At 43.6% G+C, this 26,311-nt stretch overlaps 1 protein-coding gene across 2 annotated transcripts in view; it reads right to left on the reverse strand.

Annotated features, from left to right (window-relative positions):
* The window catches only part of ASTN1 (astrotactin 1), a 311,909-nt gene that overhangs the window by 26,709 nt on the left and 258,889 nt on the right, over positions 1–26,311 (reverse strand). For both annotated transcript variants that reach the window (XM_055254545.2, XM_055254543.2), the window contains exons 17-18: positions 6,943–7,211; positions 63–196 (exon numbers count right to left, since the gene is read on the reverse strand). In XM_055254545.2, coding sequence (XP_055110520.1) covers positions 63–196; positions 6,943–7,211 — 403 coding nt within the window. The remainder of the gene's footprint in view (positions 1–62; positions 197–6,942; positions 7,212–26,311) is intronic.

The raw sequence follows: 26,311 nt of genomic DNA on the forward strand, positions 1-26,311 counted from the left end.
AAATAGTAGACACTCAGTATCTGTTTCCAGAGTAATGCTGAAAGAGAGAAAGAGAACCATACACAGGCTGTGGGAGAGGTGCACAGGTGGGGAGTCCATCAGCTCCAAAAGCAGTGGAGTCACATCGACACCAGTCCTCGATGACATCTCCAGTCCCTGAGCACCAGAGAGAGCTCATGGTAGCCTCCTGCAAGAGCTGCATGAGAGAACAGGGAAAAGATTGAGTGTTGAGAAGCCAGGGCTAGGCCGTCAGAATCAAGAGGCAGAATGTCAAGGATCCGCATGGCCCTAAACTACTTCCAGTGGCAGGTTGTGTCGCCACTTTATCATTGTGGAGTCTCAAATTCTGATTCCAGGGGATTGTTTCTGGGAAGCCTGAGCCTCTTAGAACCTCTAGGGTGTCCGTCTCCCTTTACCGTAAGAGTTCCCCCTTGTGGTAACGGGCTACCACTTTGGGAGCAAGTCATATTCTGCCCTCCATCTGCTTCATATGCCACTCCATCATTCCACACCTTAGGCTCTAGAAAAAAAATGACGCCTCTACCACACATCTTCTGGGTGGCTACTCTTCCCTCTGCCCAGAGGCATTAGCCTTTTCCCAAATGCTTTTCTGTGCATCCTTATCTACCTGCCCCAGTATTCCCTTTGCATTCCTTCAGCATGCTTTCTAACCTGCTTACAATATTTTTGCAATGCTGCCTTAGGTTGTGATTTGACATTAGGCATTCCTTTCTTAGTAAATCATGAACAGGAGAAGCAATGTGGCACACAGGCTAAGAGCTGGGTTCTGGAGCTGTCAGCCCTGAGTGAGAACTCCCCCTTTGCCAATCACTGCCATGTGACCTTGGGCAAGTTACATAAGCTCAGTTTCCTCAATAATAAAATGGGATAAAAATAGCACTTTCCTAATAGGCTTGCTGTGATAATTAAATATAATAATATATGCCAAATGAAATAATGTATGCATAGTACCTGGAACACATTAGTCATGAATAAATGCCAGCAATTATTATTGTCTTTGAATAACAGGGTTGAGTCTTAGATAGAAATTTGTAACCATCACAGAACCTAGCAGAATTCTTTACATGCAGAGTGTTCATACAGATATTTACTATTAAGTAAAAGGACAGAAGAATAAAATTAGACCAGTGAAGTAACAGAACCCATAATAGGGCCAGTCCTGGGTGAGGACGTGGATCCTGATGGAGTAACTGACCCTTCAGCGGGATGCTGCTGCCTCAGCCCCATCCCAAGGGGAGGGAGAGGGTGAGACTGGCTGCAGGGAGCGTGGCCGGTCCAAGCTAGCCAAGTCAGGACTTTCTCTCTGGGTGAGCTCAACATCTGCAGCTTTGGCTGTTTCTTATGATTCTCTTCTCTGTGTTTCATTCTCACCACATTCACACCTAATCGGTAAATTAGAAAAGTGAGACCTAGCTACCCTTGAAAATTTTAGACCAAAGAATTCAAAAGAAAAAGAGACAAAGGGAAAGAAGGAGATAACTCTACAAAAATCAGAATGTCTAAACCTAAAGCCAGCAGCCTATGTTCCATTCTTTCAGAACTTTACATAGGCCACCTTAGGTTAGAATAGTTAGAATAAGGGTCCATCCTGCCCCCTCCCCAGATTGGAAGCCTCTAGGAAACAGAAACCAATGAATGATTAGAACTATTATTTGTGCAGAGATTTATAATTTAGAAGGCCCTTTTTGATGCTAACACTTTGATGAATGGTTATCATGATTTACAGTGGAGAAGACTGAGAGGCAAAGAGGTGAGGTGACTTGCCCGGGGTCATAGGCTGGTGAAAAGGGCAGTGCCAGAACCTGAGTTCAACATGCCTCACTGGACAACTCAGGCTCCCAGCATGAAGCCTGGTGCATAAGTGCCCACTTTATGCTTTGCCTGACTGATCCAAATTCAAAATTAAAAGGTGCATTGCTTAAAACTAGGAAAACAGACGACCTTTGAGATAGGTAGAATAAAGGCAACATTGTGACTACTGCCTTGCAGAGCCTTCAGTCAACAATTATTTGCTAAGCACCTGCAAGGGGCCATTTTCTATGTGAAGCATTAAGGATACGAGGATGCACAAGACACCTGTGGCCCCTGTCTGCATAAATCTTAAAGTCAGATGACACACAAACAAGCAAAGTTACAATAATCAAATCACCACACCTGTGGTCAGAACCTCAAAGGAAAAGGTTGAGCTGCCATGAATGCATATGGTGGCAAGAGAGACAACGAAGGGTAGATAAGCTCACAGAGGGGTACACGGAGGCCTCTATGAGGAAGCAACTTTTTATCTGAGCTCTGAGGGCTGGATCAAAAGTTATTTACTCATGAAAGTTGAAGTAGTGTTCCAGGTTGAAAAAACAGTGTCAACAAGACCAGCCTGGATGGAACTTGACTTCTAAAATCAATGGAAAAAAAGGTGGGTCTGTCTGTAAAAGACAGCCTGAGGGAGAAAAGGCATTCTCAGCAAGTGGAAGGGAGACAGGGCTGAAACACAGAAGCCTTGTGGGTTACGGTGAGGCAGGGGGGCCACATTTCAAGAGCACTGGTAAGTAATTGCAGTATTTAAAACAGTGGAGCAACATGGTCAGATTTTCAATCCAAAAGAGAAAGGACAAATACCTGTGATGACAAATAAGTTAAATGTCATTTTGCAAAAGCTTTCACTTTCCATCTTCAATTCACACCACTCCATAAGAGTTCCTACTCTGGGCAGGGTATGGTGGCTCATGCCTGTAATCCCAGCACTTTGAGAGGCTGAGGCAGGAGGATCACCTGAGTTCAGAAGTTCGAGACCAGCCTGGCCAATGTGGCAAAACCTCGTCTCTACTAAAACTACAAAAGGTAAGCTGGCCATGGTGGCGGGCGCCTGTAATCCCACCTACTCAGGAGGCTGAGGCAGGAGAATCACCTGAGCCTGATAGGCAGAGGTTGCAGTGAGCTGAGATCATACCACTGTACTCTGGCCTGGGCAGTAGAGCAAGACCTGTCTTAAAAAAACAAAAATTAAAATTAAAAAAAAAAAAGAGTTCCTACTCTCTGAATCCTGGGCTGCAGGTAACTGCAAACTGTTGGATGAGGATAGAAGAGAGGAATTAAGAAGGAACCCATTTGGAAAGAAAGAGAAATGGAAATTACATTTGTCTGAGTATCTACAGTGTACCCAGCATTGCATAGGGAATCCACATTTGTTATCAGATTTAATCCTTATTCCAGGAAAGAAATAAAGTTTTCCAATTTTTGTTATTGTTGTCTCTAAGGAGAGTGGTTGAACTTCAAGCTAAATTCATCTATCCATTAATTTATCTATTTATGCATCTATTCATTCATTTATTTAGCAGAAAGCGAACTATGCATCAGCCACTTGCTAGGCACTGGGATTCTGCAGAAGAAAAACATCCTCATAGTCTAGAGGGGAGGAAACAACTATGTCAACAGCTGCGATAATAGGTGATGCATCCTATAAAAGATGTGGATACAAGCCGGGCACAGTGGCTCATTCTTGTAATCCCGACACTTTGGGAGGTCGAGGCTGGCGGATCACCTGAGGTCGGCAGTTCGAGACCAACCTGACCGACATGGAGAGACCCCCATCTCTACCAAAAATACAAAATTAGCCGGGCATGGTGGCACATGCCTGTAATCCCAGCTACTCGGGAGGCTGAAGCAGGAGAATCGCTTGAACCTGGGAGGAGGAGGTTGCATTGAGCCAAGATCATGCCATTGCACTCCAGCCTGGGCAACAAGAGCGAAACTCCGTCTCAAAAAAAAAAAAAAAGGCAGAGGCAGTCCCCACCTCCCTCAGTTGTCTATATCCAATCTATTTTGAGACATGGTCTTGCTCTGTCACTCAGGCTGGGTGCAGTGGTGCAATCATAGTTCAAGGCAGCCTCCCTCTCCTGGGCTCGGGGGAATCCCTCCTGCCTCAGCCTCCTGAGTCACTGAGACCACAGTCATGTGTCACCATGCCTGGCTGATTTTTAAATTTTGTCTCTTTATGTTGCCCAGGCTGGTCTCGAACTCCTTGGCTCAAGTGATCCTCCTGCCTTGGCCTCCCAGAGTGCTGGAATTATAGGTGTGAGCCACTATGTCCAACCTAGATCCAATCTAGTAGTAAATAAATCCTCTTAATTCCAAAAAAAAACCCCCCAAAATACAAAAACAAACAAACAACAAAAACATACAAACAACAACAACAAAAAAACAAAAAGATGTAGATACACACACAATGGGAATTACATGAAGGGATACGTGGGTTGGCCTAGGAGTGTAAGGAAGGGCTCTTGGCAGCTGGAGATGTTTTAGCTGAAACTGAAGTAACGGCAGGACTTTTCCAGTGGTAGAAATGCGGGCAAGAACATTCTTGGGACAGAGAGTTTGAAGTCTGAAGGGCCATCTGCGTGAGAAAAAATGTGTTTGAGGGGGTAGAAAGAGTTAAATTTTGGAGTGCAGAGTATAAGATATAGAGTGGTAACAACCTAAGTAAGTGAAGACAAAATTGGATTATGAACTGCCTTATAATGATGTTCTGAGGACATTAGATTGTATTCAATAGATTCTGTGGAGCCATTAAATTACTTTGATGCCAAATTATCTGAAGTTCATATTAGATATATAATTCTGGGTGGTCTGTTAGGGAGACCAGTGAGAAGGTTACTTTAACGGGATAGTAGCCTGATATCACAAAGGATGCCGGAAATAGGTTGTGATGGGGGTATCACAAAAAGAGAATGAATTCAAGAGATATTTGTGGCTCTTAGTGATAAAATGGATGTTGGGAATGATGAGGAAATTCTAGGAAGTGGCCCTAGTCTCCAGTTCAGGCAACTTAGTGGAAGATAGTGCCATTCACTGTGATGGCCACACAACAGGTATGAGTTTGTGCTGGAAGATGATGAGTTCAAATGTGTTGGGTTTGAGATACCTGGTTCATTATATGGTTTGACCTATTTGTTTGTCTCTTTATGATATTCACAGATTAGACTGAAATATAGCATCAGAGATTATTTAGTCCGACAGGAGGACAATGAGACCAACAAAGGTCAGAAAATGGACCCAACGATATGCCAGAGGTAGAAATAAAAACACACATTGAATTATATTCTAATGTCATGATTTGGCACTCCTCTACTTCTTAGCTTCTTCACTTATCATCTCCATTCCTTAGGAAAGGGCAAAATTAGAAAGAAAAACAGAACAGCGGAAGGCAAAGACAAAATATGTCTAAGAAAGAAACATGTGACAGTGACTGAACTCCAGCTAGGGCCACTTGTCTATGTGTTTAGAAATTAAAGAGTTCAAAAGATGGCCAGATGGAAAGCATTTCTCAACCCGTCTCTTAAAACTGGTGCAGGGAGAAAGGGAAGGGGCTGAGGTAGGGCCAAGTAGGGGATCCAGAAAGCGAGTTGCCGAAGACAAACTTCCTTCGTCTTCCCCATTTTGCTCGCAATCATGCATAGAAAGCACAATGCACTCTCTCATCTCCCAGCATGCTTTCTGCATTCTGCAGCTCCGCACGCCCTGTTGCAAGGATGGTTTTGTGTGAACTCTCTGATCCCACTGCTCCCAGGCAAGTGGCCTGGGAGCTCTTAGGGTATCAGCAGCAGCAGCCTTGAGACAAAGAGGGGCAGGTAAGGGGAGAAGAAGAGGGCTGGGCATTGGCTTAAAGACACTGCAGCTCTGGGTCTCCATGGTGACCCAAACCCTCTGCCTTTCCTTTATCCTTTCAGACCCATCCTTCCAAAGGTCTCTTTTCTCCCACTCCTCTTCCCGTAGCCATGTTTATCAGATTGAAGACAAATGTGTAGGCCACGAGAACAATTTATCTTTTTGCTCCTGTGAAAAACGTTATTTTCAAACACTCGGTGAAATATCTGTGGCAGAGGCGGGTAGGCGAGAGAAACACACACACCTACAAAATCCCTCCTGTTGGTCTGAGCATTACCTATGAAACAAACACCAGGTGTTCCTTAAGGAGAAAACAGAAAGCAATTATCACCCCACCTGGATGGGCACACCTCTCAGGCAGGTAAACAGCTCACTGCTGCGACTCCTGCTGCCTTGTCCCCAAGGCTGCCTTTGCCATAGTTCCAGAAGTCCCACACCCAGCATCTCCTTGTTTTTACTTTTGTTGTTGTTGCTGTTGCTACTGCTTTGTGTTTGGACTCATTCTAATCTCTATGTCCTTGAGGACGTTGGAGAGCTAGGAAAGGAGCTGTGCTATGGCTTCTGACACAGTTCTCCAGCCCTTCTTTTTGGTTCCATCCATTTTCTCCTGGCATCTTTGGAAAGGGAGAGGCAGAGGCAAAGGAGGAGTGGTTGGGAAATGTCACAGCCCAGCAGCATAATAGAAAGGCAGAAGGATCTGCTTGGATGTGGCGTTTTGTTCTTACAGCCAGAGTGATGGGCAGGAAACCAACCCCTTCCAGGCCGAGGCTGCCAGAATCTTCCCTTTGCAACCTGTGCCTGATATGCTCCTTCTAGTCCAGCTGCAGCTGGGCCAGGCCAAGGGATCAGCAAGGGAAGCTGGCCCACCTCCCAAGCCAACCAGAGTGAGGCAGAACTGAGCATCCTCCCCACAACTGTCCCCAAGGCACGAGGGTTCTCTGAACAATGACATTGATGATGGCAAATGTTGTGCCTCCCTACTTGCTTTCTTCCAGCCCTTTGTGTAGGGCTCAAAGCCCTACACAGCTGCTCAGTTGTGACTCCTGAATCATATTATCATGGGTGTTGTAGATGCATTGATTTGACTTAATATGCAAACATGCAAATTTAAGCAAATTAGGTGCCCAGATTAGCTAAACAAAAAGCCTCACTATCCATATTCTAGCATGGCCCTCAACCACACCCTGTCACTTCCTCACACCATTTGGAAAGCCTTCTGTTGTGGTTGACGCCTCCCAGAGCCAAAAGTCCCAGGCCTCTTACCCTCTGGGTCTGGTTGTTGGTCACCAGTTCATAGATGGGGGCTGCTTTGGTCACCTCCAGCAGAACTGGCTCAGCAGGGGTGTCAGGACTGGATGTCACATGACACAGGGGGCAGGACGAGGGGCATCGTCCCTTGCTCTGGCACTCCATGCGGACTCCAGCCGCCATGCGCTTGGTGCCGGAGTCTGACAAGCTGGCGATATATTCTGGGAACGTCAGCACCTTGGGGTCTCTTTCCCGCTCCTCAGACTCATCAGATGGGGAGTTGCCTGCAGACACAAAATGGAAAGAAACAGTGAAGGAGTCAAAAAAATAAGGACTAGCATGACCTCGTGGCCCCTAAGTGCGGGGGTCCAATCTTTGGGATCAGAAACAGCCGCTGAAGGGGTAAGAATGTGATTCTGCCATCCCACTTAATTTGGGACACCCAACCTCCCAGTGACACACAGAGTGGGAAATGGCCCTTTTCAGTGAGAATCTAGGTTGTTCCTTTTCTGAGAATCATCAGCTCCACTGAATCTCTAGAGGGATCAGTCTCCGTGCTGATGACCCTCAGCAAGAATACAAACTATAACAGTGATTGTTCTGTGACTTAATTTCTTCATCTACGAAGTAAAGATATGAATAGTACCTATGTCTAGCATTGGGTAATGAATGAATGGCAATTCCTTTTATAAAGCACATAATACAATGGCTAGCACATGGCAAACCATCATCATAATAGATTTAATTATAAATATAGCTAAGATTTAGGAAGCCTGTACTATAAAAGCGAGATCTGTTCAAGGTCTACTTTAACCATTATGATAACTCTCTGCATGGAGCTCTGTCATTATACTCAGTTTATAGATGAGGAAAATGAGGCCAAGAGCTTCAAGGTCACACAGCTAGTAGATTGTGAGAGCTGGGATTTGAATCCACTTTTGTCTATTCTTAAGTCTTTTAGGTCAGAGAGGAAGAAGAATAGAACTCTGCTTCATTATTAATCAATGTATTGAAGATGGGAAGGGAATTTTGACTTTTTCAAAAAGATTTGCACTCCAAAACTTGAGAGATGGGTCCACATCAATTTTGTTTGTTGAGTAAAGGATAGTTAAAGAATCTTTTGGTCTACTTTTGGTGACAAACATGGGAATTGCCTACCAGAGAATAATGGTTTGTTCTTTATACAAGAAAGCACTGCTTGGCATTTCTCTTCCCAGTCCTCATGATTCTCCATTTAACTTATTAATTCTAAAGGAAGATTGAAGTAGTGTTTGCTGACAAAAAAGCACTGTGTTTCTGAGATTCGTCACTCCTTTTTGCATAGCTGCAGTCCTGAACGTGAAACAGCTTCAGAGAGACCACTAAGCTTTTGGACATCCTGGGTATATACAGAACATTCATTCTGGCCCTCTCAGACTCATGAAGAATGCAATGGACAATGGGCTGGACCTTTGGAGGCACTGGTTGGAAGGATTTTTAAAGTGGTTCCCGAAGGTGATTGTAGATATGACTCATTGACTTTATAAAAGAGTTCTCTCTTATGGGGTCCAGGGAGCTCTTTGTGATTCCCTTCTTGTTTGCTATGTAATATGAGCCCATTTAGAAACATCACGAGGCATTTCAGCATTGTTGTTTCCCAGAGGAAACAATGAGGAAGTTTTACCTAGCACGTTAAGGCAAAGGGCTCTCTGACTATAAATATGGCATATAATTCATCACATACTTGCATTTTGTTTAATAATCGACCCAGAGCCGAGCTCAAACCCTTCCTAGATTATAAGAGAAGTGTATAACTACTCACACCAAAAATAAGAACGATGGCTTCAAATAGAACTAGCCCTCAAATCACTTCACCCATAGGTAAATCTTCACTGACAGGGAGGCTTATGCAACCCAGGCAACTGTGTGGCTACGGGTATTTGCAAAGTGGTCACAAGCTGACCCAAGACTCCCCTCCTCCAGCCCCTCGCCAGGCCCCCAGTCTTTTCAATATACTGTATGGATTGGGCGGAGCAAGTGCGGGTGGGGGGAGATCTTTGATCCTTGGTGTGATTTCTGGGCAAGCAGCCCTTCATTAATGCCTGATGGCATTTCTAAATGCACTCATATTACATAGCAATCAAGAACAGAATAGCAGAGAGCTCTCTGCACCCCATGAGAGAGAACTCTTTTTATGAAGTCGATGAGTTGTAGCTCATAATCACCTTCTGGAACCACTTTGCAAATCGTTACAACCAGTGCCTCCAAAGATCTAGCCTATCAAGCATCATGTTCTGATGAGTCTGAGAGGAACAGAATGAGTGCTCTGTGTGTGTCCATGATTCTCCAAAGCCCAGTGGTCTCTCTGAAGCTGTTTCATGCAATGTATGGAAAAGGGCTCAATGTATGGGTTTCATTTCAGAAACCCAGTGCTTTTTTTGTCAGCAAACTCTACTTCATTAAGAAACTAAGTAAAGGGCGGATGTGGTGGCTCACTCTTGTAATTCCAGCACTTTGGGAGGCCAAGGCGGGTGGATCACGAAGTCAAGAGATCGAGACCAGCCTGGCCAACATGGTGAAACCCCGTCTCTGCTAAAAGTACAAAAATTAGCTAGGCGTGGTGGCACACGCCTGTAATCCCAGCTACTTGGGAGGCTGAGGCAGGAGAATCGCTTGAACTCGGCAGGCAGAGGTTTCAGTGGGCCGAGATCACGCCACTGCATTCCAGCCTGGGCTACAGAGCAAGACTCCGTCTCAAAAAAAAAAAAAAAAGTCAGTAAGTAAAATCCCGCCCCCCCCAAAAAAAAAATCGGTAAAGATACAGTTTCTTTTCAAAAAAGATTATTGAAATTTCGCCATGCAAGTCTTGCCAGAGGGCTTGCGGGTCTCCTGGTTGGCTCTTACCCACCTTCTAATGATATGCATTTCCTTACTGACCCGTAGCCCTCCTTGTTGAGAATTTGTTCGAGTCTGGGAAAAGAATTTCCACGAAATGACCGCTAGATGGTGATATAAGTCTAAAATGACTTTCGTGAGCGGGAGGGAAAAAAATGGATAAATCTCACTTTGGCATCGTAGAAGATAAACTATGAAAAAGTAACACATGGCTACTTTAAAAAAAAAAATGTTGTGGAGGTACAATTTTTCTTCAACCGGAGAATAAAAAATTAGAGACTAAAACAACTCCATAACATTTACCCTAAAGAGAAAAATATAGAGGGGCATAGATGATGACAAGATAATTAAAGGAAAATTAAATTCCGAAGGGAAAATAACCCCTACCTCCAATATCCTTAACATGGAGTAAACACTACTTCAAAGGGGAAGTAATATGCCACCAGTGCCTTTTCTCGCACCTTGAATCCCCAAATACCCAGGCATGCTCCCCACGCCCCCTCCCCTCGTTACTAAGCGTGTACCGTGCTCATGACTAATGCGGCCACTAGAGGGCGCTGCAACCACAAACAGCCTGGAGCTGAGGGTCCGAGGGTCTTCCTGCCCTCCAGCTGGCCATCACTGGGTCCTGTCATAGCTGTAAACATCCGAGGGGTTGCTCCCCTTGCTACTGTTTTCTGGCGATCCCAATTAAAATCAGGATGCAGCGAATCCCCCTCAAAGCCCTTCAGTTCTAGCTACCTGCCAAGGTTAGGGAGTAGAGAGGAATGGGAAGGATGTAGAAATCCGTGGAGGGGACCCACCAAACTCTTGTTTTAATTCAGAATCATATTTTCTGTCTCCAGAAAACCTTCAGGTCTATATAAAAAGAGCCCCGCCGGAGGCCAAGACCCACTGCCTTCTGGTCCCCTCGCCATGCAGGATGGGGCTGTCTGGAGAGGAGCTGGATTTGCACAGGAGTGATGAGCAGCGAGCTCCCAAAAGCTATCTATTCAGCTTCCAGCAAAGAATAGAGATGTGTGTGTGAGGGAGATTTTTCAAAGAACAAATGCATTTCCTATGTTCAGTTAAAGATACAATTGGGAAGTAGTCTTTAAAATGATGGAGTCCAATGGTGAAAGCCCAGATAAATCTCCCTTAGCCCAAAGAGAGCACCTATAACCATCATGTCTGTGGTAAGTGAGAGCCGTTCAGGTCCTAAAAGCTTCAGGAGAGGCTGATCTTTGACCGTTGCTTTTAACTCCTCCTGTGTGGGAGTGAACAGTGGGGGAGGTTTGTGCGTGGAGAGTTGCAGGAGAAGACCCCGCCTTACTTCCTTGTGAATCGATGGCTCACCCCCTCCACTGCCCACACCTATTACAGTTCTTCGGGGCATCTTCCCTCTTCTACCCTCTAGAGTCTGAGTAGAACTGCTCTAGAGGTTGGAGACACTATGCTGTCTTTTAGCAAAATAAATATTCTAGTCCAATAAATACACTGTCTCTCTGGACAGAAGAAATAAGCTACAATTAAGGTCTCAAAATCTTATAATTGACAAAGGTGCCTTTGGATAAAGAATACCCAGGTGTGGCTCCCTCCCACCTCTGTTTGCAGAATTCACTCCACTGTTGTCAGGGAAGGTTCCGGAGTCCAGTCAGGACACTTCAGTTTCTTACAAATAGAAGAACATCCAACCTGGAATGTAGTTAACAATCCTAAAACTGCAAAGCATTTTGCAAATACAGCTTGCTATAAATAAATGCCATTTGCTTTAGGCTAAATCCGTATCCTACAGCATACAGTGGATGAGTTTCCCCAATAGAATATTGTGGTATGAGAATATCGCATCCTTAAAGCTCAACATGTCATTGTGGATGTGCACATGGCCTTAGGCATGTACATAGTGGCCCACCTAGATTCAGGAGCACATGAGGGTGACAAAAGTGACCGGCCCATTCTCATGCAGGGTCTGCTCTTCTGGTGGTAACTGACAGGCCATGAGGTGAATTAGTTGTTATGAAGTAAATTGGTACAATTCCTATAGGATTCTGAGGCTACTTAAGAATCTCTCTCCTGAGTTGCTGCCCAAGGCAATGAGATGCTAATGACATCACAGCTAGAATGACAGAAGCAGTTCATTAGGCAGCAAAGAAATCAAATGCAAGCTAATCAGATCCCAGCTTTTGGAGGCAGCTTAGGATTTACAGGAAAGAAGGCTTGATGTGGGGCAAATGAAGCACAGCCACCCTGAAGCCCACAAAAACCCTGCATTCCAGGATCTACCCCAACCCTCACCCCAGTCTACTGCTCAAGCCAGATGTCCTAGAGTCATCAAAATTAACACAGAAGTCCATCCACCCAGGCTCTAATCAGTCTCTTGGGGTGTTCAATCACGTCTTTGGACAGAGAGATCACTATGGACTTAAAATGAACTGCTAGACCTGCCATGATGACATACTCTCTGAGCTCAAATAAAACACAATGCAACGGATTAATAATTAGGGAAAAGAAGATAGGACATAAACTGACCGTCTTTTTCTCCACTTCTACATGAAATAGTAAGTGCCTTGGGGTTAGGAACTATGTCTTTTTTATCTTTGAAACATCTTTGCCTAGTTTAGTTCTACATATCTATCTCCATATATCCATGAACATATTGGAGTGAATATATTAAGTCATTATCTTAGGTTTACATTTTTACAAAAAGTCAAACACAAAGAAGAAAACCAAAGCATTTGTAAACAGTTCTCTAGTCCTTTACTAACACATCAAACAATAAAGAAGAAAGGAGAAAGCATTATTCTGATAACAGCCAACTCTATATCCCTGGCCAGGATCTCTCCCACAAGTAACTAAACCTCAATATGATTGCTTGGACATCCACTTATATGTCCTACAGGCACCTCAAACTCAACATGTCCCAAACTGTGGTTGTCATTTCCTCCACACTCTCCTCAGCAACTATTCCTCCTCGTGTAGGTCCTAGCTCAGCAAAATGCACTGCTAACTTCCTAGTTGCTCAAGTCAGAAATTACAGCTTCCTTGCTGGTGTGTTTCTCTCTGTCTCTCTCTCTCTCTCTCCCCCCTTCAACTAATCTTATGAAATTTACATTCATTTTAGCCCCACACCATCCACTTCTCTTGCTCCATGCCCACGGCCACTCAAGGGCTGTTCAAAGTGTGTGGCCTGAGGCAGACTGCCTGGGTTTGATCTCTGACCTTACCAGTTGCCAGCTGTGTAATTTAGGGTGAATTTCTTAATCTTCCTGTGTTTGAACTTCCTCACACATAAACTGGAGATAATAACTGAACTGATTTAGTAAGAGTGTAGGAAAGGCTAACTAATATAACTCACAAAGACAGTTTAGAACCGAGCCTGGGATGTATTGAGCGCTTTCTAAATTTACTTATTCTCTCAATGCCTGTTCACTTACCTGCCCTGCTCACCACCAACACCATCGGATGGCAGGTGCCTTGAAGGACAAAATTATGCCTTGTTCTCCACTATAATATCCCGCAAGCCTAATATGTAACTCACACTAATGTATTCAACAATTCATTAAACAAATATTCATTAAATGACTACAAGTGTTTGTTGACTTAATAAATCATGTCTAATGACTTGTATACAAAATGACTACACTATATATTCTGCAGGTACTACCTAGATAGGATGGGTTTAAATTCATCTGGGGCATTGCTGTTCTGGGATCTTTAGAGATGTTCTGGGTTCTTTTAAGAAGAGGGGCATCAATCCAGAGTGGGTTCTACTACTTTCGGGTGCAAATAGGACTTCTTCAAAGATAACCTAGTTGCAGAGATTTGGGGAAACACTGCAGAAAGTTCATTTTGCAAATTTTGTAAAACATACAAACACATCTCAAAGATCATTAATTCCCTTGGGATGTGAGGACTTAAGCTTAAGAAAGGGAGCAGCCAGGTCTTGTGCTGAAGGGCAGACAGTGTGGTTCAATATGGTGAGAAAAATCTGGGAAAGTTGTAGCCAATAATGTCACAAAGTGGCAAAAGGGTATGTCTGGTGTCTTGGGTCAGTGAAACCACGGGTACCAAAGAGCAGCTGGGGTGAAAGGTAAACTTCTCCCTGTGGGAGCAGCTGGATGTAGCTCTGGGAGGAACAGTACTTGCAGTCATACTGGGATTTGGCATCTATGCTCTCCATCACCAGCAAAAAAAGGCAGTGGCTGTGGTAGCAAGAGAGAGCCAGTCTGAATCCAAGGATGGTCATGTGATGGAGCATGAAAACCTGCGTCTTCTGCAGTTTTGCTCTGCTGCCCAGTATCAGTCTGCAAACAACGAGCCCTTCCCAGTCTCCAACCTCACATTCAGCTACTCATCAACTCAGAGTAAACACACCTTTCTTTGGGATTAAATAATGGAAAAACTAGTGGTTCACAACTGTCCAACAGATCCAGAAATAGTCCCGAATCCAAAGGGTTTATGTTCTTGTCCCTTCTTACAAATGAATTTGCACAAGTTGAAAACAAATCTTTTGTCAGAATGTACCAGTACTTTTTGTTCCAAAATTAAAGTTACTATATGCTTCAGACCCTGTTCTTTGGTATTTGTTCAAGAAGTTTCTGGAAATAGCAAGAAGTCTTTGTCATAATCATGCCCTGCAGCCGGTCCCTCGAGAGCAGTATCTATAGATACTGTAAGGTCCACTGAGATAATTAGCAGTCATCAGATACCCATAGGGCACCTCCGCAAAATGTCATTTACTGAGATGTTCGAGAAAAGATGTCTTTCGGAAAAATGAATTTTTTGTTTAATTGATACTTACCCAGAAAATGCTTACGTTCCCTCCAATCCCTGTTGACATTTTTCTTTTCTAAAAATGCAGTTTTCCAATTTCCTGCCTGCCTCATGAAGCATTGCCTACCAAACAGCATTAAACCTTTCCCCAGGGAGCCTCCAGGTGATAGTTTTATTCATCAATTATGACTATGCGGATTTGGAAGCTGTAGGAAAAATGGTATCTATACCCCGAACAGCTTTTTAAAAATTGATCAATAACATACGGTGGTATTTTCTGAAGATTTTCCCTTCCTAATAGGCATGTTGTCAAACAAATAACGGTCTGGTTGAGGTTCCTGGCTAATTAGGTTTATGTTAAACTGAGGTTTTGGTGTAGATGCCGTGGTTTGTCTTTGCCAAAAGGTGTTAGTCAGCATTGGCATGGAAACAGTGAATTTAATAACGAATTGACTAAACAGCCTCCCGTATGCTTCTTTCTACTCAGTAATGGTCAGTTCAATTTGGAATGAGAGGTTGGGTCAAAGAAATGATGGGATAGTAGAATCTACCAAGAGATTAATAAAAACACAAAAACAGCCTTTGAAACTTAGCTGTGACCCCAATTGCATCCCTTTATGAATCATAAACTTAGTGTAAAAACTAAAGAACAAATTGCTCAGCGAGGCAGACACTTCTGTAAGGATTCCTGAGATCCAGCTCTACACAGCCCATGCATCTTAAGAGGAACAAGAATTAAATCCAAGAACTGCTGGGAAGCCCTAAAGCTTTCACTCCTCAAAGGAAATCTTCTAATCAGCTAGACTGTTAGTTCCCAGTGGGCAAGAAGCTGCCTTATGCTTGAGTTGTCATGGCTCTCACCCAGTGCTCTACACTTGGAAGCATTCAAGAAATACATCAGGTTGGAGAGAAGCAAAGGGGATTTAGCCTAAAATTCCTCAAATCACAACCCAAAGTCTCATGACGACTCACCATAGGCAAGGCTGGGAATGTAAGGCACCTCCGCGGGATTTTCCTAAAGCATCTGCTAAGTGCATCTACGTGGGGGAGTATGGGAGACCAAGCTGACACCACAGCTGCCTCCACCTTTGCACACCCTATAAAGTGTTTCCTTCTCTCTCTCTCTCCGCCTTTCTTCCCATGTATTTTTTGAGAGCTACTCTGCTCCCATCATTCCTTGCAGAACTAATTCTACTGGTACTTTGTGCCTGAGTCCAGAGGAGCCCCGACCTCACTGTGCCAGTGCTCGGCTTTATGGCCTCTCTGTCCCACTCACTCCCAGGGCGAAAAGAGGACGTACCCCTCTGCATGTCCTTAGAGCCTAGCACTTGGTACTCTGCAGGAGCTCGCTCTGTCTCGGCTGAATTGTAGTAAATTTGTGTGTGCGTTATCTTATACCTACAGTTTGAAACTTTTCGTATGGCAATTTTAAGTGTACTTGATTCCGTTTTTTCATTTGCCTCCTACACTCCTCCTTTTTGATTCACCAGATGCCTTTCTTGTGACTCAGAGCTAATCACCAAGGCTCTTGTTCTTATCAAATCCCTTCCTCTTAGTTTCCTAGGGCTGCTATAACAAACCATCAGCAATTGAGGCGCTTAAAACAACAGCATGCATTCCCTTCCAGTTCTGGAGGCTTCAAGTTCAAAATCAAGGTGTGGTCAGGGCCATACCCCCTTTGAAAACTCTAGGGAAATATCCTTCTTTGTGTCTTCCCAGCTTCTGGTGGCTCCCAGCTGTCCTTGGCACTCCTTGGCTTATAGATGCTTCACTCTAATTTTGGCCTCAGTTACCACGCGGCTTTCTTTTCTGTGTGTCTGTGTCCAAATCTCCCCCTCACTTCTCTTATAAAGACACTAGTCGCTGAAGGTAGTCCAGGATCACCTCATCTTAATGTAATTACATTGCAAAAACAGGTCACATTCTGAGGTTCCGGGCAGGCATGAATTTGGAAGGACACTGTTCCAGCCATGACAGTGTCCATAGCCTTTAACATTGTGGCACTGGCAGGGGAGCCCTTCCCTGACCCACAGCCTGTGAGGACTCACTTATTGGCCATGTAGGGGCTTGCAGTCCATCTCCTCAGCTTCCTCCCAGGGCTTAAGGGCAGGGGGACATGAAAAGAAGTTCCCAGCTCCATCGGCGTCCTGCTGCCGAGCAGCAGCTGTGTGCAGCTTCTTGTCAAAGTCAAAATAAACCTGACATAGAGATTCGGAGTCACAGCTCCGGGATGTGGAGAGCTGTGCTGGATTATCCCTGCTGTGTCGCCACAGACAGAGCAGCATGGGGAGAGGGAGTGCGGGGAGAGGACGACACTGAGAGAGAGGCGAAAATGAGGAACACCTGCGGGATTTGCTATTTCCAAATCTCCATTAGCAGAAAGACAACGTGAATGAGTGGGCATGCTCAGCACGCTGCCAGGAAAGAGCCTCCCGTGCACTTGTCTGAAGATTAAGGCTTCCTCCGCACCCCCAGCCTTATTCCTGCTTAGGAGGCTGAGCTGAGAAGCCAAGTGTGCATCCCCAGACCACTCAGGAGCAAGTGCTTCCCGTCTTTCCTGGTCCTCCCAAAGAAGGAGCCTGGAAAGCTCTCAGGAATAGCCCAGGACACGGCAACCGTGGCAGAGCAAGACCGGGGCCGAGAGCGTGCTGAGGAAGGGGCGTCCACCTCCAGCCTGGACCTCCGCTGGTGTTGAAGGCCCCACTGGGCTACAGAGTAGAATAAGTGCTGCTTTTCTCTATCTACCCTGCGGCATTTAGTTCTCCAATAGGGAGTGCACATGAGCCCCTTGAGTTTGGGCAGAACCATCAGCCCAGCAATGCTCTCTTTATGACTCCATTTACCCCTCAGAGCACCCCTGCGTGCTTATCTGTTCTCCACCTCTCCTTCCCTATAAGATCCAGCTCCTGCCTCAACATCTCTCTTTCCTTCCTACCTTCAAATCTGGACAAGAAGAGCACAGGGCAGGGAACACCTGGATAGTTCTACAAAGGGTAAAACTGACAAACTGCCATTACTTGCCCCAGCTCCACAGTACAAACGCTCAGCTGCATGTTACAATATGACCTGTGTCTGTGTGAGGGTGCCTGATACGACTCTATGCAGGCGGGTGTCTCTCACAGCTTAGGCAGCACCATAGCGGAAAATTCAATGCCTTGCTGAGACGCTGCAAAGGCTGGCTCATAAATATCTTTAACTACCAAATGGTCTAGAAATTTTTAATAAAAATATTATTCAATAATAATACTACTCCAACCGGCAAGGGAATGTTGTAAGAGTCTCCATTTTCCTCTGGACACTCATCTGGCTTCTGTTTTTAAAATGGATTTGGATGTTAAATCCTCTTGCTGCCCTGACCAATTTATTCTGCAAATTAACTATATTTGACAGAACTTAAAGTCCGTTACCATTTAGCTTTGCCTTACTGAAATTTATGCTGCTTCCCTGCCTGCTGGAGCCACAGGCCCAAATAGACATGGCTCTTGGTGGCGATTTGGGATTCTGCACGGTTCTCTCACCGCTTAGTCCTCATCTCTTGAGTTTTAAAATATGATGAGTGGACCAGGCTCTTTTCACCTCTCGGTGACCTGTGCCCTCTGTTTTAAAATACTCTGGTCTCTGCAGCTGCCTCTCCCAGCCTTAATGAAGCTCTCATTACGAGATGTGGTTTCACCCAGAGCTGCAACCCAAACTGGTTGGTGAGGGAGATTCATGTGGCTCTGACTGGGTTGCAATACCATTTGCAAATGGTAGAGACAGGTAGACAGGGGAGGAAACAAAGGGGACAAAAGGAAGAGACCAGTGATGTGAGGGCCATGGCCACTAGGCCGAGGGATGGATCTCAGATTGAATTAAAAGAGCCTGGTGACCAAGGTGACACAGAGAAATGGTGCTGTGGCAAGCCATATACCAGCAGTTGGTTTACCTCTGGGTGCCTCAAGCTGAGAGTGACTCTGGCAGTGAGGATTGTGGGGCATCTGGAGCCAGTGCCATATGAACAATGGTTGAAGGAACTGGGGGAGTTTAGAATGGATACAAGGAGACTTGGAGACAGACTTAGCAGCTGTCTCTTTAAATATTTGAAGGGTTGTCACATGGAGACAGGACCACATGAATTCTATGTATTTTCAGAGGGCAGGATTAGGATCCAAAGAGAGAAATGATGAGAAGAGTTTACTGAGCCACAGGTTTTCACTGAGTGCCAACATGTTCAGAAAGAGTGCTCAGTGCTCCATAAGAAAAGTACTCTGATAAATAAGAAATAATGCTCATTTTCCAGTTTGCAAGGGGTGGGGGAGACAGAAGAGTAGACAATGATATGATAAGAGGTGTTATTAGTGGCATGGGACAGGGGCTTTTGCTTACACAGGAGGAAGTATTAAAATCTACTTTGGGATGGGCATGGTGGTTCATTCCTGTAATCCTAGCACTTTAGGAGGCTGAGGTGGGCAGATTGTTTGAAGTCAGGAGTTCGAGACCAGCCTGGCCGACATGGTAAAACCCCGTCTCTACAAAAAATATGAAAATTAGCCAGGCGTGGTGGTGCATGCCTATAATCCCAGCTATTTGGGAGGCTGAGGCAGGAGAGTCACTTGAACCTGGGAGGCGGAGGTTGCAGTTGTGCCACTACACTCCAGCCTGGGTGACAGAGTGAGACTCTCTCTCAAAAAAAAAAAAAAGAAAAAAATTCTACTTTGGTGGGGGAGGTAGGCTAAAGGAAGATACGTGATTTCTTTCAGGATAATTTTTGTGATAGTTTATAGCTGGTATAAATTAGGAGAGATGGCTTAGAGATGGTGAGCCCTTGATTAGCAGAAGTATTCATGTAGAAGCATTCATATAGAAACCAGTCAATCACTTGCCAGGGATGCCAGAGCAGAGGGAACATTCCAGAGAATGAGTTCTATTTTCCTTTTAACAGCCAAATGTTAAAGTTCTATTATTGTATGACCTGATCTGTTCAGTATTTCCCTAAATCCATGGAGCTGGAGAATCTGCATTTTATCAGGCACTCCAAGTGATTCTGACTTAGGCCATCTTCAGATAACGTGTTGAGATCCACCACCCTGGACAAAGGTAATTTATTAAATATAGTCAGAAGGCTTTTTACAAATCTTATAAATAACCCCAATATGTAAGAGAGATAAAGGGAGGGGGAATATGCTCCTTAGGCATTTCATATCATTACTGTTTGGTAAAAAGAAACAACTCCATTGTTTATGCAGCTATTCCAGCATCTACTCAAATCCCCAGGGTACAAGTGGCCTAATTTGAAAACTACTGACATTCGTCTGAACTGTCCTAGAAGTAATAAAAAGTACTACTTCACCAGCACTTTGCTTCTTGAATTTTTCTAGAACAAAAGCACTGTTCAGTCAGTCCTGCTTTAGCGGGAAATAATGCAAGTCAGAAAACTTTTATATGCTTGACCAAAGAATAGATCTACATAATCATGTAAGTTCACTTTCTTGTCAAGAAGGGACTTCCTGGAGAAGTTAGAGAAGAAGGCAACACCCCTGTAGACAGCCCCATTCAACGGGATGAACCCTGACAACACAGAACACAGGGAAGAGCAGACAGAGAAGCTAGATCTAATGCTCTCCCCCAGACAATGGCTGGAAAGGCATGTATGAGTTAACAGATTACAGTATCAACTCATCCCATTCCAATGCCATGAAGAAAACTTTATCATTATGTCCAACCAAAAGAAGGTGCTGTGGTTTTTAGGTCACCTTCCTGCACTTTTAACAACAGTAGATATTAAAACAATTACAAGCATAAAACAGCATAACTGCGTGGTCCCTTTACAGGCCCCTACGGAGGAAGGTGGAGGCTGTTATTATCATAGCAGGTCCCACTTGGCAGTTATGATCACCAATAAAGATGGCTATCTTGTTACTTTGCCCTCTAAAGCTTCTGCCACCAGGACTCCCTTTAATATCTAACTCTCTTATGCAACACACACACACACACACACACACACACAGAGTTAGCTTTTTAATTAAAGAAATTACTGGATGAAGTTTGACTAAAGAGCAACAGCAGCAGCCATAGCAGCAAACAGACAGACATACAGATCTGGCCCTGCTCAGCCAATGTGCCAGCAGAGGCTCGCACACCCACTGGTATATGAGGACATGGTCTATAAGAAGACCAAGTCTCTGAGACCCCTGAGGTCAGACAGCAGGTGAAATCAGGAAAGCAGACCCACATCTGGCCCTAGAAAGAAAGGAGAAGGCAGGAGAGAGATGCAGCAGCCCCGTCATGTCTGAGTAAGCAGCCAAGGCAGAGGCTATAGCGCATCATATCCCAGGCCAACCCCTCAGCTGGCAAAGATGTCTTCACCTGGAATTCCTTATCTCATGGCACAAGGCAGTCAGCCTTGGGTTCAAATTCAAAGCTCTGAGATACCATAAGATGCTTAATCTCTTTGGCCTTCAGTTGCCATATCTGTAAAATAGGTTAATAACAGAACTCATCTCACAATGTTATTCTGAAGGTTAAATGGGATAATACATGCCAAGTCCTTAGCATGGCTTCTGGCATGTAAGCTCTTGATGGTAGGAGCCATTCTTCACCATTTTATCCTTATTACCTAGTACAGTCTTGGCAACCAGAAGGTAAAAACGTGTGATGAATAAAAAAAAAAATAGCAATGCTCAGAAAGAAAACAAGAATCTCTATACACTAGACACTGAATAAGAACATTTAGTAGTAAATAAAGGCTGAATTTGTAGGCTTCACGTCTGCAAGAATGTAGCCCACCAAGGTGGTTGTGAGGTCAGTTCCTGCATAGTAAAGGGACCAGAAGTCTCCTACAGTGGTGGTGAACCAAAGCCAAGCCCAGAGGATGAAAGTAGGATTAGGAAAGGCTCCACCACTTGCCCCCCAAAATGTGGCTGAAGAAGCCTTCACCCAGTCCAGGTCTCTGACAGCAGCGAGTTGGGTGCCTGTGCTGGCAGGAGGGAGCAGACTATGGGCCCAGATGAACTCTGCTTCAGGCCTGGAGCCACACAGTCCCCGACAGCCTCACAGGTTGAGAAAGAGGGGAGGAAAAGATGATGTTAAATGCTTAACTAGTTGGTGACAATGGGCTTCCATGTAAAGTTTTGATGCATGAGATCTATCAAAAGATGTGGCTCTTTTGCATAATGGTCGCATCTCAGACATTCTCATTGTTTCAGGCATGCTTGTTTAGAATGACATGATGCCTGTGGCTCCAAAGGGACCCTCAGGGCTGACAACCATTCTCTCTAGGAGTTGGGTGATCCTTTAATTCATATTAAGGGGAAAATGGGTAAAAAATATGCTGCTGATCATCCTGAGCTTTAGCTCCTTCAAATAAAAATGCGACACTAGCAGAAGAGAATTAAGTTTTGGTCCCCCAAGCCAATCTTTTTTGTTACAAAAGATTTCTCCCTGAAATGTAGCACTAGTTGGATGGTGCTCACGTGGGATGAATGGTATATAAATGACAGCCTCTGAAGACCTCCATCCTGAATCTTGAATAACTATTCATGATACTTAGCTGTTAGTACTAAGAGAGTGCCAACATTTCTAGATTCTTTTTAATTTTCACAGAGAAGAGAAAAAGCCTATCCCTCCTAGGTATCAGCAAGATCCTGGGGGTATCTTTCCCCTGTCTAAGTCTGGAATCACAAACCCACCGAAAAATACAGAAAATAAGTCACTCAGCTCAATTATGTCATGAACTCTATTTCCAAGGCTTGTAGCTATATAGGATTCTGTATTTAATTTTCATTCCTAGAGTAACAAGCCTACTAAAGTCTAGTCTAGAGTCAAACAAACCACACAATGGAATGCCTGCCTCTGCATGTATGTTTGTGCATGCAATCATCCCCCCAAAACACATCCCCAATTCCAGGAAATTAAATGGTGTTGTGAAAACTGAGAAAACAAAACCCTTCTAAATGGTTGATAAGAAAATTCACTGTTATATTTCCAAATTTCTGAGGTGCATCTAATATTTTACTTTCAGAAGCAGTAAGAAGCGAACGCTGTCAACAAGCAACCAATGCTGGAATTTTGCCCGTATCCTGGTAAGCACCTATCTCAAGCCTGTTACTATTATTTCTGTTTTTGAGTGCACATCTTTTTAGGCCTTTCTTGTGCTTCTGTCCTCAGTCTCCCAGGGCTTTGTTTCCATCAAAAAGTTTGTTGACAGCAGTCAAAATTCAGAAGACCCTAATAAACCCCACTCAGTTGAGTAGAGCAAATACAAAGTTATTGAATGTCCACTCACAAGATAGGATGCCGGTCTTCTGAATATACCAATATGAATTATGTGTAATCTCTACATTCAATGGATGTATTATCTTGTTGAAGAGATAAGACAGACACTCAGAATATAAGCGCAGTCACACATTGCTTAATGACAGGGATACATTCTGATAAATGCGTCATTAAGTGATTTCATCATCATGCATACATCACAGAGTGTCTTTACACAAACCTAGATGGTATAGCCTGCCACACACCTAGGTGTATGGTGTAGCACAGAGGTCCCCAACCCCCTGGCCACGACTGGTACCAGTCCATGGCCTGTTAGGAACTGAGCTGCACAGCAAGAAGTAAGCGGCGGGTGAGGGAGCTTGAACACCTGAGCTCCACCTCCTGTCACATCAGCGGTGGCATTAGATTCTCATAGAAATGCAAACTCTATTGTGAACTGCACATGCAAGGGATCTAGTTGGGTGCTTCTTATGAGAATCTAATGATAAATGTAATGCCCTTGAATCATCCCCAAACCATCCCCTCTGACATGTCCATGGAAAAATTGTCTTCTATAAAACCCGTCCCTGGTGCCAAAAAAGGTTGGGGATCACTGGTGTAGCATATTGTTCCTCGGCTATAAACCTGTACAACATGTTACTGTACTGAATCCCGTAGGCAATTGTAACACACGTAAGTATTTGTATGTCTAAACATAGAAAAGGTACTGCAATAACATGGTATAAAAAGATAAAAACTGGTCCACATGTAAAGGGCACTTACCATGATTGGAGCTTCCAGGACTGGAAGCTGCCCTGGGTGAGTCAGTGGGTGAGTGGTGAGTGAATGTGAAGGCCTAGGGCATTACTGTACACTCCTGTAGACTTTAGAAACACTGGACACTTGGGCTACACTAAATTTACTATTGTTTTTCTTTCTGCAATAATAAATTAACTTTAGCTTACTATAAGTTTTTTACTTCACAAACTTTTTAATTTTTAAATGTGTTCACTCTTTTGTAATAACACTGAGCTTAAAACACAAATCGCACAGCCATATGAAAATATTTTTTCTTTATACACTATTCTATACGCTTTTTTCTATTTTTTAAATTTTTATTTTTTTATTTTCTTTACTTTTTAAACTTTTTTGTTAAAAACTAAGACACAAACACATACATTAGCATTGTTTTCCACCTCCATATCTTGTCCCACTGGCAGGTCTTTGGGGGCAGTAACATGCTTGGAGCTGTCATCTCCTGAAATAACAATGCCATCTTCTGAACTACCTCCTGGAAGACCTGCCTGAGGCTGTCTTACAGTTAACCTTTAAAAATTGAGTGCAATCTAAAATAATGACAAAAAACATAGTATCAGAAATACGTAAACCAGTAACTGCCATTTATTATCAGGTATTACGTACTGTACATAATCGTGTGTGCTAGACTTTTATACGACTGGCAGCGCAGTAGTTTTATTTACACCAACATTACCACAGACATGAGAGTGACGCATGATGCTGCAACATTACAATGGCTACGTCACTCAGTGGCAGGAATTTTTCAGCTACATTACGATCTTATGGGACCACTGTCATATATGTGGGCTTGCATTGACCAAAATGTTGTTATGTGACAAATGATGGTGCTCTTTAATAAAATATCAAATAAGGACCAGATTATATCAGGAGACGTATGCAAGGGAAGAATCATTGAGAAGGAAGCTTTTGGGATAGGCTCAAGGATACAGGCGTCTTTAATAACAAGAGCTACCATCTATGGTGGAAGTCAGCAAACTTTTTCTGTAAAGAATCAGATAGGAAATATTTTTGGCCATGCAGTCTCTGTTGCAACTACTCAACTGTGCCTTTGTAGTGCAAACACAGCTATGGGTATTATGTAAACAAATGCGCATGGCTCTGCTTCAAGAAAACATTATTTATGGATGGTAAAATTTATTTATGATGTTCATGGCACATGATATTGTTTTTCTTTCTTAGTTTTATTTTTCAATCATTTAAAAAGGTAGAACCCATTCTTAGTTTGAGGGCCATATAAAAACAGGTAGCAGACCAGATTTGCCCGCAGGTCATAATTTGCTGACCCCTGACTTTTCATTACAAATAAAAGCTTTAGTATACCCATTCTCATTGAATTCTTACACCTGCTCTTTGAGGCAGGTATACTCATTTCCATTTTCTAGATGTCCAAGATGAAGTTTAGAGAACTTAGGCCACACAGATTTCAAAGGCCTTTCTTTTAACCACTAAGCTATACTACCTCCCATAATGGTAAGGAATACATGGGGATGGTGGAATGAATAGGATTTCTTTAGCCAAAGGAATTTAAAAATCTAAAAGTAGTTTTAACAAAGAATATGAGGCTTGCTATTATGGCTTTCTCATAGCAAGCTCGTTTTAGATCTCTGCGATTACTACATTCTCTGTTTTCACAAGTCAAGCGCAGGAAAGATATAATGTTAGTAAACTCTACTTTTCAGAATATATATTCCCCCATATCTGAAGAAAAAAGAACAGCCTTCTAGCATTTGTTCCAACTTCTTTCCACCATCCATGATCCCATGGAAGGTCGTGCCCACCCCTGCAGGTAACAGGTATGCTTGAAGATCTTGCTCTCCCCTGCTGGAAGATCAAATTCTATCAAAGTTGCCCATTTCTCTCTTTCCTTCTCTCACTGCTTTAAGCAACAATTCTCTCTTACTTGGCTTCTTTGCTTTCTTTTTGTTTAAGGGTAATTTTATGTGTCAGAGAGAATGGAAGGAAGACAGGGGTTGCCATGTTCTCTCCATTACCTATTAAGATTACAGGAGGTGGTGATTTCAGTTCTTCTTTGGTCATCTTCTTTCTCTAAACACAGCTAAAATGTCCTTTATACTGTCTGTGCGCTTTTTCACAAATGTAGCATCCCAATGGGTTGTTGGCTTTCTGATGCTATTGATAGGTTCATCAGTCAGTGCATGTCCATGAATGCATGTGCCCAGCATTGGGCTAGGTACTGTGGGAGCTGTAAAGGTAGGATTTACAATCTATGTGGGATACAAGACTAACAAACATGTGATAATAGTAATAATAACAGCTGCTCATTATTAAAACATTTTCTATGCCCCGGCACTCTGCTAAACACTTTGCATGTATTCTGTCAAATAAAAAACAAACTTGGATTTAGAAGAATTTTATTCTAAGGGATTATTGCTGGGGCAGGGTAGGGAAGCCATTGAATTTGGAAGAATGCTCTGATAAAGTCTGCAAGCATCTCTAGAGTTGAACAAAAAGAGTTTTTAACTTTTATAGACAGAAGTGAACAAGGCTACAAAGAATCTGGTGTGGAGAAGCATCATGATTGGATAGTAGATAAGAGAATGTTTTACCCTGAAACCAGCCTACATTCAGGAGTCACTATACACAGCTCAGGCTAAGGTTGAACCAAAGCTCAAGGGCTTGGGGGAAGAAGAAAAGTTTAACCACATTTGGTTCACAAGCATTTTGTTCTGATTGATTAGAAGAGACA

Source organism: Symphalangus syndactylus, chromosome 12 (assembly GCF_028878055.3).
Source record: "Symphalangus syndactylus isolate Jambi chromosome 12, NHGRI_mSymSyn1-v2.1_pri, whole genome shotgun sequence".
Classification (NCBI taxonomy): domain Eukaryota; kingdom Metazoa; phylum Chordata; class Mammalia; order Primates; family Hylobatidae; genus Symphalangus; species Symphalangus syndactylus.